Source organism: Mastigoproctus giganteus, chromosome 8 (assembly GCF_048544385.1).
Source record: "Mastigoproctus giganteus isolate SK-2022 chromosome 8, ASM4854438v1, whole genome shotgun sequence".
Classification (NCBI taxonomy): Eukaryota; Metazoa; Arthropoda; class Arachnida; order Uropygi; family Thelyphonidae; genus Mastigoproctus; species Mastigoproctus giganteus.
In genome coordinates, this window is record NC_143582.1 from 70,309,549 (window position 1) to 70,330,984 (window position 21,436).

The window sequence follows — 21,436 nt, forward strand, 5'->3', positions numbered from 1 at the left end:
ACGCTTTGGATCGTGTTTCAACTGGTAGAGTTTATTATTGGTTTGGGTGTGCCATAGCTCTTTCCACTTTGCGAAACATGCTGTTTGTATGATGTGACAGTAGTCAGAGGCTGGAACCAGAACGGAGATCAAATCAAAAGTTGACGGATTTTTAGCTGTTTGATCAGCAAGTTCGTTACCCTTTATCCCCGAATGTACTGGGATCCAGCAAAAGGTCACTGATTGATGACATTCTTCAATTTGTAATAGGAGTCTTCCAATTTCCAATTTGATTTAACACAGGGTGAGCCTTGTAGGAGGAGTTTTGCTTTTTTTTTTTTTTTTTTTGATTTGGTAGTTGTTGGCGCATCGGCTTCTGTGGCCATATTGCACCTCCAAAGGTTTTTGCAGTACAGTACTTTGATCCAAGCCCGAGGCGGGAATCGAACCCGCGACCTTTGGGTTGCTGGGCAGGTACTTTACCCACTCGGCTAGCCCGGTCGGCAGGAGTTTTGCATTGCTGTTATTGAGCTGAGAGAGTCTGTGTATACAACATATTTTATAGATGGGTAGAGGTTGTCTAAAGCTAATTCAGGTTGTCTAAAGCTAATTTTTTTGCACGAAGTTCTGCAAAGAAGCTGCTATACTCAGGTGGAAGGGCAGCTGAAATGATAGTAGAGGGAAATACTGCCGCTGCTCCAACAGCTGAATGTGATTTGGAGCCATCAGTATATATTGGCAAAAAATCAGCGTATTTCTGAATATGGCTTGCATGGAGCTGTTTCACATTGAGTGTTGATAGACGATTCTTTCCCCACTTGTGAAGATAAGTATCGAAATATAACTGAGGAGGGGGAATCCATGGCGGTTGGGAGTAATTCATTAAATGTTGCCTGTTGAAAATTGGAACATTCCAATTCTGCATTAATTCAATAAGGCGTAAGCCTGCCGGTCTTATTTTACTGTGTTTATTTCTATAGGGGTTTTGCAGTGGTGGATTAAAGAGGTCTAGCTCAATAGGATGATGACAGCAACTTTGTATTCGGGCTGCATACTTAAGAAGCAGCGTTTTTCTGCGGAGGTAAAGGGGGAGCTCATCAGCTTCAATGTACAAACTATGAGTAGGAGATGTCCTGAAAGCACCAAGTGCAATCCGCAATGCTGTATAGGATCCAGCCATCGTACTGTACTCTTACAGGCGGAATCATAAAGTGGAGCACCATAATCCAATCGGGATCTGATCAATGCTCTATATAAGAGCAACAAAGATGTACGGTCTGCTCCCCAAGACAAGGCAGATAAAGCTCTTATGTTCAGCTTTTTGAGGCAGGATATACGCACAGATTTAATGTGCTCAAGGAAATTTAATTTCCTGTCAAGGATTAACCCCAAGAATCTGATGTTGTTAGTCACTGGAATGGTAAAGTTTGGAATCTGAAGTTCAGGATCTGTATGCATTTTCCGTTGATTATAAAAGTGGAATGCAACAGTTTTCTGCTGTGATAGACAATAGCCATTTAACTCTGCCCACCTTTGGACTTTATTCAAAAATATCTGCAGCTGCCATTCAATGAATCTCATATTCTGAGAATGGCAAGAAATAGAGATCATCAGCGTAAAGGTAGGTCTGAATACTATTTGGAAATTCTTTTGTGATGGAATCGATTCTAAGGGCAAAAAGAGTTGCACTCAGTACAGACCCTTGTGGCACTCCTTCCTGTAAAAATGTCATAGAAAGTGAGTTGTGGTATCGAACTTGGAATGAACGAGTCCTGAGAAGGTTCCTGATGAATATAGGAAGGTTGCCTCGTAGACCTAGAGCATGGAGGTCACTGAGAATGTCACGACGCCAGGTAGTATCAAATGCCTTCTCTATGTCTATGGAAACCATAACAAGATGTTCATTTTTTACAAAGGCATTACGAATTGCAAACTCAGCTTTGATCATGAGATCTAAGGAGGACCTGTTCTTTTGAAAGCCGTGCTGATAATTACTAATTAGTTGTTGTGTTTTGATGATCCAAACAAGACGATTATGGATAATTTTTTCAAGTAATTTACCGAGGCAACTGGATAGAGAAATAGGTCTATAACTGTTAGGACTGGCAGGATCTTTACCGGGTTTCAAAAAGGCAAGAACTGTGGCATGATGCCAAGAGCTGGTATAAATGTTTTCCATAAATATCCGGTTATAGTAGACCAGCAGTATTGTAAATTTTTGTCACCAAGGTTTTGTAACATAATGTAAGATATTCCATCTGGCACAGCGGCACTGTTGCGTGTTGTTTTAATGACATGTAGAAATTCATGATATTGAAGAGGCTGGTTATACGGAAGGAAAACTGAGGTTCGAAAGTTGATGGCTCGTTGTTCAGTCTTGGTCTTTATTTTCTGAAAAACCAGAGAATAAGTTGATGCCGCTGAAACTTGGGTAAAGGTTTTGCCCAAAGCATTTGCTATGTCGTCAGCAGCAGAGAGTTCCTGCTGCCGATGACTGCCCCATTCCATGAAAGAATTGGTGAAGGGGTGGTTGGAAATTTTCCGGAAATCTGCCCGATTTTCTTCCATTTTAATCTGGAGTTAGGTTTCTGTCTATGATAGATGAAAACCGAATCCAAGAATTTTTCTTGGCTTCTCTTTGAATGCGATGTGCTTTTGCTCTTAGTTTCTTGTAATTGATAAGATTAGCTGTGGTTGGGGATCTACAAAATAAATTCCACGCTTTATTTTTTAACTTCTTAGCTATTGTGCATTCTTGATTCCACCAATAGTTAAGGTGCCGATGGGATTGGGGATTCGACAATAGAATTAAACATTTAGCTGCAGATAGGTGGGAAGTGATATACTCTGTGGCTTCATCTATCGACTGTGTTCATATATATTGCTCATCCAGGGTGACAACTGATTGAAACTTGACCCAGTTGGCTTGAGAGAACTTCCATTTCCTACAGGGTATGGGCTAATGGTGGTTGTGCAGTGGGCAGATCACAAATAATCGGAAAATGGTCACTGCCCATGGGATCGTCCATAATAGACCATTCTATGATTGGAAACAGAATCGGGGAATATATTGATAGATCGATTGCACAGGTTTGTCCAGTTGGTAGTTGTATGTGAGTGGGTGCACCAGTATTAAGAACAGTAAGGTTTTGCTTATCCAGAAAGGTTTCAACTAAGCGGCCACGTATATCTAATTTTGTGGATCCCCATAAGGGGTTGTGGCCATTGAAATCACCCAAGAGACAAACAGGGGGTGCTAATTGCATTAGCAGGTTTTCAAGATCTTGGTTAGAGAAGGTATTAGCTGCAGATAGTAGGTGTGAAGTGATATAATCTGTGGCTTCATCTATTGACTTGGTGGGAGATAGACTGATACTAGTGTTAAAGCAATCTGGGTTATCAAACGCATGGCGACAACTTCAATTTCATTTTGCAAAACAATTTGCTTGGTCGGGATCTTTGAGCTGACCAAGATGGCCATGCCCCCATGGGCAGCATTCGAAGTATTACGATCGTGTCGATAGATGGCGTAGTTCTTTATGGTGGTGGAAATTTGAAGAGTTAGATAGGTTTCCTGTAGACAGAAACCAACTGGACTGTAGTGGTTAATTAAGACTTGAATATCATTAAGGTTGCTACGAAATCCTCTACAATTCCATTGTAGAATATAAGGCACTACTGATGTTTAGTGGAAGAAGCTGCTTCTGACTTTTTTTTTTTTTTTTTTTTTTAATGTGACTCTCTTGTGACGTTCAGGCTTTAGTTTGTCTTTTTTTGAGAATGGTCGACCGGTGTCCATTTCTTCTTCTGCATATATTTCTAAGATCGGTTCTTCTTGTCTGGATGAGTCAATTGTATCCATAGACGTTTCTTGGATATTCTTTTTTAAATTTGAGTTACGATTATTCGATATAGAAGCAATCACTGGGGGAGGAGAAGGAGATGTAGCTGGTACTGTAAGTGCAGTATTACTTGCCTGGTTCAACTGTTTCGGGACATTGGACTGTTGCTGAGAGAGAACAGTCTGAGCCCAGTCAGAGATTGAGGGGACTGTAACATCAGTTTGGGTGGCCACTGATTGATATTTTTTGTGCAATATTGGCGTACGTACGTTTATTCATATTGGGAGTAAGTAATTTCTGTGCTTCTTAGCATTAGTAGAGGCATTTGATGCAAGAAAGCAAGCTTATGCAGCATCAGCCAAAAAAAAAAAAAAAAAAACCACTTCCACTTCACCCCTCTGTTCGATCGAAATACCTGTCCAGCTGAGCCTTAAACTTATTTAGGCTATCAACTTCCACGACAAGGGATGGAAGTCTGTTCCACCAACCAACCACCCGCTGGCTAAAGGCAAATTTCTGCACGTCTATCCTACATCTGTCTTTCTGCAATTTGAATTTATGCCCTCTCAGGTGATTATTCTGAGCAAGAGGAAGAATCCCATCAGCATTGAGCATGCTCAAACCATTCAAGGCTTTATACACCTCTATCAGATCACCTCGCTGGTGCCTAGTCTCCAGACACTGTAATTTGTAAAACTTAAGCCTTTCTTCGTAAGAGCACCCCTTTGTTCCATTCACTAATCTTGTTGCCCTTCTCTGTACTCGTTCCAGCAGCTCTACATCCTTCTTGAAATGAGGCCTCCAGACCTGTATACAGTACTCTAGGTGTAGCCTGACCATTGCCTTATACAAGGGAATAATCACCTCCTTATCCCTGCTAGAAAAATTCCTATATATCATTTTTTTGACAATACACCATGAGCTACTCTTACAGCCCGTCTGCACTGCTCAAAGAACTTCATATCTGCCTGTACAACCACCACCAGGTGGGTGGTTGTGCTTGAAAGCTTACTTTATTTTCTATCTTATATTTAACGATTTTCTTTTCAGTTTTCCATCTGTCACATGTCCTTGAGTAGGCAGGATGGTTTCCTTTACAGTTGGGGCAAGTCATTTCTTTTGCCAAGCAATCACCTTGGGTGTGGTCAGCGGACCCACAATTAAGACAAACCAGGTTTCCTCTGCATGCCGTTTGACAGTGGCCATACTTCTGGCACTTAAAATATCTTAATGGGTTAGGTATATATGGTCTAATGTGGCAGAGTAGGTAGCCTGCTTTTATCGATGGTGGTAGATTTGGCGTGTTAAAAGTTAGAATAATATTCCTTGTAGGTGCGAGTATATTTTCTCTTTTCACCATAATTCTTTTCACAGCAATGACATTTTGATCTTGAAGCTCTTGTGTTATCTCCTCCTTCGTGACATTCAATAGATCCCAGCTGGATATAACACCCTTAGATGTATTTAGGGTAGCATGGGGAGAAACTTTAACTGGAATTCCAGCAAAGCTTGTAAGTTTTAACAGTTTCTTTGAATGTCTACAGTTCACTGTTTCCAATAGAAGGTCGCCTGATTGCAGTCTCTTGACTGTCTTAGGAGATTCTGCGAGACTTTCCGGTTTTTTCTGGATAAGGAACGGAGAGAGCTTACTGAGAGGCTGATCTGCAAGAGAGTGCATTATAAGAAATGCAGGATAATTTTTCGCTGAGGAAGTGGTTTTCAACCTCTTGGGTTGCGACGTGTTATGGCCAATGTCTAACTCTGGCCGAGAGCTTGTCGGCTCTAGAGTCAGAAATGTATTTTGGTCCATGCTTGCTCCTTTTGGCCCTTGGCAGATTAGCTTTTCTGCCAAGATTTCCAGTCCCACCACGGGGAGGCAGGAGCAGTGACTGATGTGACTATGTAAAGCAGTAAGTGTTAGTAAAGGAAATATGAAAAATAAAGAAAGGTAGCTTTTCTTTCTTGCTCTGTACAAGTACTTTTGTAACAGTAGCTGATATTAAATAAATAAATTTCTTAAGGGCAGGAACTTAAAATAACTCTAAATCGCTATTGGATAATCACATTTTAAGCACAGAGAAAAAGCTCGATCACAATCGCTTGGCACCCGGGGGCTCACCACAAAGAATTTCCATTAAAAACCTTATGGACTATGAGTAGGGTTGGGAGACTGTAAACAGAGATAACTGAGATTAGAACTGAGACTCAGACCTATATATTTGTTAAATGAACTAGGAAATTCTGGGAGTTTTAGTTTTTTTTGTCCATGTTTCATCCTGATCAGCTAGTGTATAATTTGCTACCTCTATTCTGCACATGAAATAACATAATAAAATGTAGAACAAAAACATTTCACAGCATGGCTACTAACCTACACAAGCTGATCACAGATAGCAGAGAAAAGAATGAAAGTCAAGAGAGTTGCACGATACAGAATGGAAAGGGAACCAGAACTACATGGATGACAGGATTTTAGAAGAGAAAGGCCAGAAGTACAGGTGCTTGTGAATGGAGCCATGACCCCGCTTGTTTATCAGATGAAGTAAATGAAATAAGAGCCAGAGAATTGGAAGAAATGGTGATGGGACTCATGATCTCCTATTAGTACTCCAGGTTGTAATCCACTTGAATCAGATTTTTATGGAGGGTGACCTGGTGCAGTTGAAATCTATTGGGAAGGAGATATGAAAGCACATGTGGGAAAGTGGAAGAGAGATGGGGTGTAGGAGAAAAAAAGAAGAGGGCTGGGGGAATGCAAGTTTCTAATGCCTTTAAAGAATGAAGAATGACTGTTTCATGTATACAGGTCACAGCTACAGTTTAATTAGAGATACTGTCAGTGGATCAGAGAACACTGACATTTGGAAATTTTCAGCAATGATTCCTAACTTTGTATTCACTGCTTATAAGCATTTCACCATGTAGTTCAGTAACTATTCCACACACAGTCTCTTTTCATTGCATGCACGAAGCACATTTCTTTGTATGTTACTTCATGTGTACATTTTTTTCTTAACTTAAATCAAATATTTTATTTATTTATTTTAAAAATTTCCACGTAATTTTTAATACTCAAGAAGTACACAGTTCATTATATATGAAAGATAAAATTTACTAATTTTGCTCCTTTGGACTGCATTCATTTGTATACAATAGTAACTGATATGCATATAAATGCAAAAACAGTGTCATTCCTGAGGAATGGCAAACACTTCCTTTTACCTAAGTCATTATTATTGTTAGTCATATGGTGCAAGGAAGCCCGAGGCTTTTTCTGCACCAGCCAAAAATTTTTTTTTTTTTACCCTGGGGAGAGAGAACAGAGTCAGAAGCAGAAGGGAATCACCAAGAAAGAGAAGAATGATGATATCCAGCTAAGGACTGTGGGTGTGCCAAGCCCATACTTAAAAGATGTGAACCCCTGGGGTTGATATAATACATTAAATGACTGCATTATGTATTCAGATTACACATGTGACCAAAGACTGCAGCTACTCATTGCTGCTAGCCAGTTTCTCAGGTTTCCATTCTTTCTTCATACAAATAAATCTTCTATAATTGGTCCCATCAAGGGAGCCATAAGGTGGATAAATACTATTTTAGATTATCCAGATAATATTTTTTAATCAGTATGAATTTCTAACTGTAATAAGAGATTAAGAGACACTGAACTCTATGTAAACTTTAAAGGCAAAAAAGATTGAGTTTATTGAAACAAGATGGAATGAAAACTTTATACTCCAGCTTGTTTCAATAAACTCAATCATATTTTGCTCATAAAACTTACACGGCACGCAATGTTGTTTAATTTCTTATTACAATTAGTTAATTTACACGTATAACTTTCTCCCAAGAAATTATATTAGTATGAATTTCATTATTTTATGGTGAACAAAATTACCTTTTCCTTTTCAGTTCCTAGCAGTTTACGATCATCTCTGTTTTTCAATTTTCCTGGGGCTTCGGCAATTGGGAGAGAGTTATGGAAGATGAAGAGCTTCCCTGAACAATCAGCAGCCTAAGTAAATTTTTAAAAAATTCCAAAAAGTTGTAAAAGAAATAGATTTTGAAGAACTCTATTAAATAATTCATTTGCTTTCAATTTACAATCTTAAATTCAGATGGTTAAATAATTATTCACTCAAAGAATTTTAACATTTACATTTAAACAGATGAGGAAAATTTATTGTAATATAAATAAATTTTATTTATTTATTATTATTATTTTTTTTAACTATTTTATACAGCATAATGCTTCAGACTTGTTTTAGAACATGTTCTGTTCTAAAACAATCATACAACAAGAATATTATTATAGTAAACCCTTGCTAACTGGTTACAGTTAATCTGGATCGAAATATAAATTCTGTTCACAGTTGAGTACATTAAAAGGTACATGGGATTTAGGAAGGCAGATAAGTAACTCTGACTGCACAGAGAGAGAGAGAGAGATGGAACATAACATTACATTGTCCTGCGTGTTGTTCAGTATCGTCGACTCTGTATGAGTTGGACAGATGTTATTGCTTATATCGCTTCATTCATGCTGGAATATACTTCCATCTGTCATTGTGGAAGTTGATAGCTTAAATAAATTCAAGGAAGAACTGGACAAATTTTTAGAGAGAATGGTTGTGTGAAATTGTTTTTTTTCTTGCATCACATGCCGTTATTACTACTACTATAGACATTACTATATTAAAATAAGAATTATGCATATAGAGAGAGAGAGAGAGAGAGAGAGAGAGAGGGGGGGGGGGTGGAATTGATATATAATACTTGCAGTCTATGAAAAAAAAACAAAAGGCGAGATTTCTCTATTTTGCATTATTGCATTCAGTAAACTAAATGTAAACTGCTCATAACGTACCACATGGATGGTGACCAGCTTGATGTTACTTTAGAACAACTGAGTAATAGATAGATAATGGTCAGTGTCTGAGTATAGCGAAAAAAATTGTTTGATTATAGTTGAGTTACATTTAATAAAATTTACCTTGGTTGTATGAAATTAAAGGTGTGTGAAATAAAATATAAATTAAACAAAATATGCAAATTATTTTTGAATATTGTGTGTGTGTGTGTGTGTGTGTGTGTGTGTGTGTGTGTGTGTGTGGGGGGGGTGTATTTTTTATTCATTTATTTTTTTTTTGTACACATAAATCACCATTCATTGAAAAAATTAATCATGGATGCTATTTCAAAGGAAAATATTACAGCTAAAATAAGTAACAAAAAAAAAAAAAACAGAACAAAATGTTAGGAAGTTTACATTATTTTAAAAGTGGAGGTATATGACAAAATTTTTGCTAAAATCTGATTATGTGATGCTTCCAAACACTATGGCAAGTTTGGTTCCCACTAAACCAAGTGACTTTGTTTAGCCTACTTATCAGTTTTGTAACTTGGAATTTTGTTTTTGTTTTTGTTTTTACTGACAATAATGGCAAAGAGTTTCATTTTTAGTGTTAATGAGCTGACCAATTTTCGTTCAAAATAAATTTTCTTAAATGTATTTAAGTGAAGTGAAATGAATTTATTTAAAATGCTATGAGTGTGCTCATGAGAAGAAAGAGAGAAAAGAAGTGATTGAACAAATTCTGTTATTTTGTTTGTTGGTTTGTTTTTCACTTTTCCTTTAATTTTGATTTTTTATATTTAAATGACAGTTCTTGGGCCACTGGTCAGAATTCATTACCATGACAAGGTAGTCACATATAAGCCAAAGCAAAGTGCAATAGATTTTTTTGTTCCTCTATGCATATTCCACAGAGGAACAAAAGTTAAAAGCCAAGTGTCCTTTTATGCAGTTGGTAAAAATTTACTAAGAAATACAGATGTAATGTATTGCAGAGAAAACTAGATCTCACAGCAACAATGCAGCAAGCTTAACTTTTGCATGTAAAACAGCTCTGATCAAAAATAAAAATTACATATGCTTGGAAATTTAAAAATGACTCTGCATAGAGAAACAAATATTAAAAGCTATTTATTCTGTTATGCCATTTCCAATGTGGGCTGTGCAACAAAGGAAGGAGTTCTAGCTCTGACAGCAGGAATTTGTATAATAAGCTCAAAGTATGCCATCAGGGATCACTGAGGGAAGCATGGCTACAACAGATGCAGCAGAATAATGAGCTCTGATGGCAGATAAAATTTAGCTCATTCAGCAATTTCCATTTATTGAATGCAGGTAATGCCTTCAATAAAAAAAAAAAAAAAAACTTATTAATTGAAAAAATTATGAAATTATACAAAAAATAGAGAATTTCATTATAGCTCTGTTCAATATGGTGCTTATTGCATTTTATTTTTTTTAAGTATACAAATTATTTTTGCATATTATATATGTTCCTACAATAAGGCTTTAACTGTTTTGTGGGAATATAAATTAAAAATTTCATTATAACAGTGTTTGCCTGTAGTTGATTTTTCAGCAATCTATTCAAATCCAACAAGCTATTCACAAGTTGCACTACTCTATTCAAACTGAATTTCATTGTAGATGCATTTTGAATAATCCATACTAAAATGCATATAAAATGCAATATCACTGGTGAAGGAACAGTAGCAGCTTCAAAATGATTCACATTTTAATAATCTGACACATTAATGAAAATATGATATATGAGGTACCTGGATAGAATTAAACAATTTTTTTTTTAAGAGCATGATTGGTTTCCTTGGATCAGTTTAATTTTATTAATACTAATTATACTATTTCAAGAGTTAAAAACCTCCTGTAACTTTTTCCTCATCGTAACCAAACAGGGTCCTATTAAACATTTGAAATGATTAAAACAAATTCTTACTGTACAATGATTATAATTAACTTACTTTAAGTGCCTCAAGGCCAGCTTGTATAACAGGACCAAGTACTGTTTCTGTTTCTCTGGTATCAGCAAATATTAGAGGTATTTGTTCCAATAAGCTAAAAGAGAGAAATATTATTTCAGAACTTAGATTACATTCATATTCCTGACTAGTTTTTAATGTGAATTCTTTAAAAAAAGAATAATTCAATCTCTCCATTCTATCTATCACATGCACATTGCTTCTGAATTAGAATCTGTAATTCCACCTTTCTTCCAAATCAGTCTGAATTAAACTGGTTAACATTCATTCACAATATAACCCTGAACTCACCAAAATAAGTTTTTCTCTTCTACTCCTGTTCTTTGAAACAACCTTCCTTCATATGTATTTCCTGTTTATGGTTGAAGGATGAAAAGACAGAAGAAATTAATAAATTTAATTTCTTAAGATGGTGACTCATTCTAAATAACGATCTGAAGGCTACTGGGATTTTTTAGTAAATTTCTTATTCTGGCTACGACTTCATCTTGTCTAGCTGTTCTTTCATTGATACACTAAATTCATAGTCTATTCTGAAGAAATTTACTGCCAGTTTGTTCAGAAAGGTTTTCAACCACTTTCTCATGCTACCTGCTCAGAAAACAAGTTTGGCTATGGGATATTTCTCTTCTAATAGTTATCCTTTTGATTTGTTTGCTTTGATTCATCTATAATGCTACTAAAACACTAACTCAAATCAATAAAATACCTTTATTAAATATACTGACTGTATAAACTGTATATTAAAATAAAAAAAAAGTAAGATGATATTATAACAAGAATGAAAAATAAAAATATGAAAAACATAAAAGCGCTAAAAAGATGTTTAAATTTTTAGTAATTAAAAACCACTAAAACCATAGCTTTCGGCAGCAGTGGCCACCCTTCATCAGCAATAATGGTTATCCAACAATCTATATATGTTCAATGCATGTTTTATACTGTTAGAGATCTGTCTTGTAAATTAACAGTAGGAAGGCAGATAAGTAACTATGACCACACACACACACACACAGAGAGAGAGAGAGAGAGAGAGAGAGAGAGAGAGAGAGAGAGAGAGAAATGGAACATAACATTACATTGTCCTGCGTGTTGTTCAGTATTGTTGTTGACTCTGTATGAGTCAACCTATACAGTACACCTATACGTCACCAGCAGGCGTGCAACACGAGCTATGGCACTTGAGTTTGGTCCACTTCCCATGCGTTGGAACCGGAAGGAACCATTCCAAAACATTCGTCTCTCCCTAGGATAAGGGCTTCAAAGAGTGGATTAATATGACAGCCCTTATCCCTATTTAAGACTATAGTGTCCAGATGAACATACATATTCTTACTCTCTAACCATTTCTGGTTCCAAAAACCATGCGCTTTATCTAGAATCATGGCTTCTTTAGTCGTAATACCATGCCCAGTTTCCCATGCATGTTCAGCTACAGCTGGACCAATATAATTAGCTGTCTTGAGGGTCCTATCATGCTAAAGGTATTTTATTGATTTGAGTCAGTGTTTTAGTAGCATTATAGATGAATCACAGTGTTCCTGATTCCAGAGGCCTCTTCAATGGATTTGTTTGCTTCCTTGGTCTTTCGTTTCCTGTTGCATTTCTTCCTCAGTTGCTGCTGTTGAATTTTGGGTCTAAGAGCACAACTGCTTTGGCCATATTGTGCCTATCAGTTGTTACGTTATTTTGGTTTTTAGGAGCATTAGCAACTAAGGCCATATTGCTCCGGGATATGCGGTGGTCATTCCCTGACCTTTCCACATCCTCCATATTTGGTGGTGACGGGCTCGAACCCCGATCTAATCAAGAAGCGTGTGCTACACACTGCTGCTCCTTCCCACCTGGCTACGGAGGCGCCATGCCTATCAGTGAATCCTGTATAGGAGTCAAATGTTAGTTGCGTATGACCTAATAACATGAATGCAAACAAAAATGCATTTGAGATATATGAATAGTTCCAATAAATTTGTGTCATCTTTAATGATATTATTTAATGCCAGAGGTTCCTGCTGTTGTTATTTGGTTTCCAGGAGCATTAGCAACCAAGGCCATATTGCTCCAGGGATATACGGTGGTCATTCCGTGACCTTTCCGCATCTCTTCCGTATTTGGTGGTCAATGGCTTGAACCCCGGTCTAATCAAGAAGCGTGTGCTACGCACTGCTGCTCCTGCCCACCTGGCTATGGAGGCGCCCCAGAGAGGTTCCTGCAGCTGAGACAGTGAGGTGAGGGGATAGTCTGCTGCAATTGTCACCAAAGAAAGTAATCAATGAGTAGATATTTTGCTTTGAGCATGGTATAACAGAGAGAACATTCAGGAGAATTACTTCTTGTTAATAAGAGAAAATAAGAAGGATGTGTACAATTGATGTATTTTGTGGGAAGAACAACTTCTCTTCTGTTTGTTAGGAACTTGAACCCCATGACTATGGTTAAAAATTTTATTTGTTTTAGTTTATCAGTCAACTTATTTTAACATATTTTAACTTTGCACATGCTTTCTGGATGATAGACCTATAGTTATGAAACAGTAATCAATGTTAGTCAAGTCTACAGTTGGAGTGTCGGCTACTTCATCTGAATGTTCATTTCTTAATATCATAGCAATGAGCAGGAGTCCAACAAAATATAATACTTGTTTGCCTGAAGCTGAACTAGCCGAGAATGAATTAATTTAAATGAGGATGTAGAATAGAGTCATTCTGTAAGGCACTGATTACACAAAATGAGACTGTACATATTACTATTATCTGCCCTACTTACCTAAGCAACTAAATATGATGTAATAGTTAAGGTACCACCATCAGGGATAATTTTGAAACAAAATTAAATATGCTAAAATTACAGCTGCACCACTTGCTTTTACTAGCAAAAGCAAGAAAAGATATGATAAATTAAAAATCATTTTTATCTCTTATATTCCTGCATATAACTAGTGTATACTATCTATGACCTAGAAATTTAATCTGAAAATAAAACTAGATCAAAACAGATTATGCAGTTAGGCCCAAGAAAATGTAGCAGTAACTGAAAGATGTGAAACTTAATAAAATAATATTCCAACTTTAATAAAAGTAAAGCAACAAACAATAGTGTTAATTGTTACATATGCATTCTTCTGTACCAAAGAACCATTTACATATTTGTTAAACATTCCAGTGTAAATACCTTATTGTTAACCTTAATGAAGGATGTCACCTCTAACATTGTTAGAGTAACTTCAAACATCTCAAAGTTGTTGTTGCTTAAAGAGTTTTATGACAGAAGGGCAACAAAGGTCAAGATGTGTAATTCTTAATGTAACTCATATTTTGTTAGATTTGTTTATCAAATCGGATTTGCTGAATGAAATGAAACAGTTCTAGATTTGCAGTTACCTAAAATCTGTTGAAAAGTAGTTGCATTCAGGTTATTATATAAACTCCAGAAGCATAGTAATCTGGAATTTCTGAACCAAGGGCATACTAAAAGAATGTGTTTTACTGGAAGTTTAACTAGGCATTGAGCACAGTGGGGTGGGGGTTCATTTTTAGTAGCTAAGAGATGATAATTTGTGTGGGCAATTTGCAGTCACGCAAGTGGTATTTCTTCTCTCCAATTTTTCCTAATGCTGGAGAAAGCAAGATTTAAAACAGCTGTAACAGACAGTTACAGGTAATATACATACTAAGTCAAAGTTCAATGCATGTTTTATACTGTTAGAGATCTGTCTTGTAAATTAACAGTACATGTCAGAGTTTTACATTTAGCTAATGAAGAAAATACAACAATCCTGAATATTTCTGAAATGAACAAGATTCCCCTCTTCCTCTTTAGACAAACTTATAACCTGAAATCTTCAACCGAGACTTTACTTCCTGGAATGCTGGATTCTTCTGAATTCTGAAGTGATACAAAGTAGTTCACAGTTCTAGATATACAGCATTTACACTGGGAGAATCAATAACTTCCTCTTTAACTTACTTTACTTCACAGTTCCAGACATGCTATTTACACAGGGGAAAGTCAATAATTTCTTCTTTAACTTACTTTACAGAGGAATAGGTTTTTAATACTGTTAATGTTAGTTAGCAGACAAACTTTTTGTACTGGACTGCTTCTCTCAAAATAAATCAATAAATACCATTGGCATTCTTACTTTCCTAGACAACACACATACAAGGGTGCATAAATTCAAATTGGAAAAGAATAGTTGTGCAACAGATTTCAAGAAATTTGCTTCCAGCCAGAGAATGGCAGATCGGTGGAACAAGTTTCAGCCTAAGGTTGTGTAGGTAGTTCAAATAAATTTAAAGAAGGATTGGAGAAATTGGAAGGAGTGGGAAAAGAATTTTTTATTTTTTTGCTGATGCTATATAAGCTTGCTTCATTGCTACTGCTAATACTTACTGATATACAAATTTCTGGAAGAATAAATGATCAAATATTTTTACTTGCTCATAACTAGTCATATACAGGTTAGTATTTATGGCTCTGTTAAACTCACTCTCCCCCCCCCCCAAAGCTTCTCACATTTTCTCTAGCATTCCAAAGCATGGATATGCTCACTTATGAGCAAGCATAACAATATCCACTTTCTAAAACATTCATTAAACACTGAATTAGTCAGGTTGTTCAGAAATGAAACAAGATAAATGGTATTTTTACCAAGGTAACAAAATACATATTTAAGAGATATATATATATATATACACACATGGTAATTCAGGAGGAATAGTAAATGTTTTGGGAGGTTATAGTATCGATTATTCTGAGTAAAAAAAAGTTCATAGAAACATGTGTCCAACTTTTTTTACTCAGAATAATCGATACTATAACCTTCCAAAACATTTACTATTCCTCCTGAATCACCCTGTATGTATGTGCTTTATATATAAACGGGTATAATGTGCATATAAACGTGTCCAATTCTCAATGGATATGGAGATACAGCTGTTTGAAACTAGCATGTACAAAGCGATTATGAAAGGTTTTAAAGAACGATAAATGACATTGTTCATATTTATTGACTTTTTGAATGATACAAAATACAAATAATTGACAAATTTTTTACAGTTCACAATAAATGTTCGAAAATCCCACTGCCAACCTCAATGCACTTTGCAACTCTTGTGGTAATATAATATGTTCTTCTGAGGTTGTCTTGACGTTCATTTATGAGGGCAGCAGTATCCAAAATGCATCTCTTGCATTCACCTTTTCTTTGTATACTGCGCTTTTCATCCATCACCACAAACAAAAATCTAACAGAGTGAGGTCTGGGGATCTTGGTGGCCAATGAATGGGATCACCGCAGCTGATCCATTGTTCGGGGAAGGTTTGATTTAGATATTATATCACCAGATGGGTATAATGTTTAGAAGCTCCATCATGCTGAAAGTACATACCAATCATTGTAGCCAAGAGAACATCCTCCAATAGTAGTGGAAGCTCATTTTGCAGAAATTCTAGGAAAATGGGCCCTGTAAGATGATTTTGTAACACAACAGGCCCAACCAACTGATTTTTGATGATACCGCACAACACGTTTACAGAGAAGTGATGTTGAAAATGTTTCTACAGTGGCATGTGAATTTTTTTCTGACCACCTATGAGAGTTATGGGTGTTGATGATACCGTCACTGGTGAAAGTATCTTCATTGCTGAACAGTAATGATGAAATTAATTGGCGATTAGCAGTTACCCACTGACAAAATTCTAATCACTGGGCGTCATCTCCTGGTTGAAGGTGTTGCACCCACTCTATGTAAAATGGATACAAGCCGTGCTCACGTAATGTTGACCATACTCTTGTCTGCGGAACACCGATACGCATAGAAATCCCTTGTGCTAATAGCAGAACTACGCTCTACTGACTAAAGAATGTGTTCTATCTCATCCACATTTTGTTCATTTGCACATTCAGAAGAAATATGAGTGCTGGGAACTGTACGAGTCTCTCGCAGTTTGGTGTAAAACTGCTCGTCTGTGGAACACCGATACATATAGAAATCCCTCATGCTAATAGTACGACTACACTCTACTGACTAAAGAATGTGTTCTATCTCATCCACCTTTTGTTCATTTGCACATTCAGAAGAAATATGAGTGCTGGGAACTGTATGAGTCTCTCGCAGTTTGGTGTAAAACACTCTTGAATCAAGTATTCTGCAGCTAGGAAACTGTTGACAAGCAGCAATAGCACTTCCACCACAATCCAGCATGTGTGAAGATGTGCGGCATTCTTAACAACACTTCTAACACCAAACAGCGTGAGGTTATAACTGCTTCTTGGTCGCATCTTATTCAGGGAGCTGTGCATAACAGTTTCAAACAGTTGTATCTCCATATCCATTGAGAATTGGACACATGTTTATATGAACTTTTTTACTCAGAATAATTGATACTATAACCTCTGAAAATATTTACTATTCCACCTGAATCATCCTGTATATATGTGCTTTTATACATAAATTGTAAATAGCACATTTTTACCAGATTTTGTTTGACAAACTGGTAAGTACAAGTGGTAATGGCAGTAAAGCAAAAAAAAAAAAAAAAGTAGTTTAGATAATACCAAGGACTATCTTGGTAAAGAGCTTATTTACTGTTGGAATAAGCTTCTGCCTAGGGTTGTGGAGGTAGGCAGTTAAAATAAATTTAAAGGATTGCAGAAATTGTAAAAGGGTGGGCAAACAGTTTTTTTTAAGTTTGCTTCCTTACCACTACTAATACTTATTGATATACAATAAATATCTTAGTCTGGAAGAAAAAATAATCAAATATGCTTACTTCCACATAGCTAGCCATATACAAATTAGTGTCTCCACTTTCTAAAACACTTATTAAACACATTGAATTAGTCAGGTTATATATAAACGATTAAACAAGAGAAATGGTATGTTTACCAAGTTAACAGTACATATTTAAGAGACATTTATCTGCTTTTATATATGAACTGTAAATAGCAGTTCGGTCCTTGAAGGTTGTCACAGACATTCTCTCAGATATGCCAGACAAGCTATACTTGCTACCTGGGAGTCTAAAACGCTGATGGAACTGATATTCGGGTGACACTCAAGTCAAGTGGACCCAATTTCAGCGAAGTCCAGACGGTCCGTGACAGCCAAATCCTCTGCTTGCACCTTCACGATGGTGGGACTGTTAGTAATCCTGGGTATACCTCCATGCACAAGTACATGGTGGGTGACCACCCAGGTGTGAACCAACGTAAGCAGGGGTCGAGGTGTGGTGCCCACACAACATGGAGGAACGCCGCCCCTCTATGTTACCAGGCAGTAATAGGTGGTAGATGACTCTCATCAACCGGTGAAATACCATCACTTTGCTTATTGGAGGCTTGAAGTGGTGGAACCCATGTTTAGTCTCTAGAGCTAAGTTCCAGTCAACCCTTCCCTATCTCTTCCATCATGCAGTATGATTGATGACTTTTGAGGTTATGATGAACGTCGTGGCGAGATCCAATATTCCTTACATTTCGAGGGTACAGCTCTAAAACGGTGTTCACAGGCCGGCCGCTAGTTAGTACACCGGACTGAACCTATTGGTAACTCTCTAGGAAGCTTCCGGATCAGCTAGTATATAATCTTGCTACCTCTACTCTGCCAGATAGTGACTGGAGGGAGTCCGAGTAGTGTGTATGCGGGGAGCATTGTCGAGGCCACGTTATGTCAAGGATCTGGGTATATTCTTACCACATGTACGCCATATCCAAAAATTTCATTACTTCATACAGCATGTCCCACCTACTTTTTCTTACTATTGAATACACCATGAATTGTCAAACTAATAGAGCAAGCTTATCTGCAAAAAGATCTAAACCTCCCAAGGACTTTCTAATTCATTTCACAAATATACGTGGTCTCAATTCTAATCTCAACGATGTCCATTTCCACTTGCAGTCTGCCAAACCCCATGTACTTTTTCTGATAGAATATCAGTTATCGGTTGATTCATCTACTGCTCATCTCAGATGCCCAAATTATTCGCTGTATGATTCCTTTCGCCTCAAAGGTGGTACTTGTGCATATGTCCATTCTGATATTCCCTGTCAGAGACTTGGCAATTTGGAATCTCCTCTCTTTGATCTTCTCTGGCTTAAAATCTCTCTCCATCATTATGTCAAATTCATCTGTTGTCTCTACCAACTCCACTAATCACTTGGAGCTCTTTGACTTCCTCTATTTGCAACTTGACTTTCTTCAGTCCAACTTTCCTAACAGTGAAGTAATTTTCCTTGGTGATTTTAATGTTCACAGCTCCAGCTGGCTTCCATTTTCTAGTCACACTGACCCAGCAGGTCGAGATGCTGAGGCTTTTGCAATTATTAATGACCTAGCACAGATTGTTCGTTTACCTACAAGAATACCAGACAATCCTAATCATACAGCCAATACGCTTGATCTTTTTCTCACAAACAACCCTTCTAAGTACACGGTCGAAGTGAGAGGTCCTTTAGGCACTTCAGATCACAACTTGGTGATTGTCTCTTCTCCAATGGAACCTTTATCTCATGGCTATTCCCAACCACGTGTTGTCTGGCATTACAAGAATGCAAAATGGGATGACCTGCGAGACTTCTTTTCTTCTTTTCCTTGGTTGGATTACTGTTTCAAAACTTCTGATGTCAACGTTTGTTCAGATCGTGTCAGTGAAATTATTCTTGCAGGAATGGAATCCCTTATCCCACACTCCACTTTAAAATCTCGTCCTTTATCTAAACCTTGGTTTTCCAAAAAATGTGCTAAAGCTGTCCAAGAGAAGAACGTTGCATATCGTAATTGGCTTGTTTCTAATTCTTCAGTTTCATTTTCTGCCTACACCAAAGCTCGCAACAGTTGTAAAGCAGTTATTAATCATGCTTATCTTTAGTGACACTCCGATTTCTAGGCAAAATGATATATTTTTTTTTTTTTTTTTTATGTGAACCCCAAACACGAGAGGTATTAGAACCTATAGTACTTAGTACCGTGCTTGGGTTTGAGGTTAAGAAGACGAAAGAAGATATTTGTTGACATTGGACTTGAACTTCTGTAGATTGTAATTTTCAGGAAATACGTATGAAGGAAGGTTGTTCCAGAAAATGGCAGTTGAATGAATAAATGAGGAAGATGAAAAGTTGGTTCTGTGGGTTTGAAGTTGGACAGTAAATGGACGTTGGCTGGTGGCGGCACGTGTTCCGACTGTTTTGGAAGAGAGAGCAGGAATTATAGAAGCCAATTAAGAACAGTGCCCATGGAAGTATCTGTAGAAGAGGGATGCAGCAGAAACAGTGCATCTATGAGAAAGCGAGTGGAGAGACTCTGTTAGAGATGAATCATTAATTAACCTAACTGCCCTCTTCTGAATGGAATCAAGAAGCCGGAGAGAGGTTTTGGGGACACCACCCCAGATATGGGAACAATATTCCATGGCAGGGCGAATTTGCGATTTATACAGAGTGAGCAGCTGTTTGGAAGAAAAGTAACGCCGAGAACGAAAGAGAAAACCAAGTTTTTTAGATGCAGAGGAAGCAATATTTGTAATGTGCTTGTGCCAAGAGAGATTAGAAGTCAGGGTAATCCCCAAAAGAGATATATCATTTTGCCTAGAAATCGGAGTGTCACTAAAGATAAGCATAGGAGTAGAAGAATCCTTTTTGCGAGATATAAGACAAGACTGAGTTTTAGAAGGGTTGAAATCAACTAAGTTGTCTTTGCCCCACTGGAGAATTACCTGAAGATCGGCATTTAAGGAATTGGTAGCAGATTTTCGAGAACTTGAAGCTGATTGAGCAGGACAAGGTTTCTCAAAATGGAAAGTTGAATGCAATGTGCTATCATCGGCAAAACTATGGATAGGATTTCCAGTCAATGGAAGAAGGTCATTGATATACAAGAGGAAAAGAGTGGGGGAAAGAACTGATCCTTGGGGGACACCGGCATTAGTGGAGAAGTTAGAAGACAGAGAGCCATCTACCATCACCCTCAGTGAGCGATCAGAGAGAAAACTGGATAACAAATTACTAAAAACAGTTGCCAAACCATAAGATGGAAGCTTGTTTAGAAGACCTTTATGCCAAACACGATCAAAAGCCTTTGAGATGTCAAGAGCAACTACTTGTGTTTCACCGAACCTTTCCATTGAATTAGTCCATAAATGGGTAACATAAGCCAGAATATCTCCAGTGGATCGACACTGACGGAATCCATACTGGTGATCGTTCATCAGACGGAAGGTTTCTAGGTAGTTTAAGAGTTGGCGGTTAATTGATTTCTCCATTACTTTAGAAAGAGTAGAAGTAATTGCAATGGGACGATAATTGGATGGGAGGGATTTGTCACCCTTTTTAGGAACTGGCTGGATATGAGCAAATTTCCAAGCAGAAGGAAAAACACCTTTGGAATAAGAAAGTGTAAAAAGGCGGCAAAGAATAGGAGTAAGTTCAGGAGCACAGGTTTTGAGAACAAGTGGAGAAATACCATCAGGACCTGGAGCTTTCTTAGCATCAAGATTCATCAAAATCCTTCTGATATCCTTTTGACGGAAGACCACAGGAGGCATTGAATGGAGCGTGTTGGGAATGGTGGGAGGTGTTTTACCAAGATCATTAATACATGAGCTGGAAGAAAAATGGGATGCTAGCAGGTCAGCTTTATCCTTGGCTGAAGTGGCAACAGAATCATCTGGTTTGGACAGAGGTGGGAGCAGAGATGGGCAAAAGTTGTGGCCAATAGCTTTGGCAAGAGACCAGAATGCTCGGCTACCATTAGGGCAAG

The 21,436-nt window shown here is 37.4% G+C and overlaps 1 protein-coding gene across 2 annotated transcripts in view; it reads right to left on the bottom strand.

Moving 5' to 3' along the window:
* Sec24CD (COPII coat complex component secretory 24CD) overlaps positions 1–21,436 on the bottom strand; it is a 334,964-nt gene that overhangs the window by 87,001 nt on the left and 226,527 nt on the right. For both annotated transcript variants that reach the window (XM_090380568.1, XM_090380567.1), the window contains exons 12-13: positions 10,659–10,752; positions 7,723–7,839 (exon numbers count right to left, since the gene is read on the bottom strand). In XM_090380568.1, the coding sequence (XP_090236694.1) occupies positions 7,723–7,839; positions 10,659–10,752 (211 nt within the window). The remainder of the gene's footprint in view (positions 1–7,722; positions 7,840–10,658; positions 10,753–21,436) is intronic.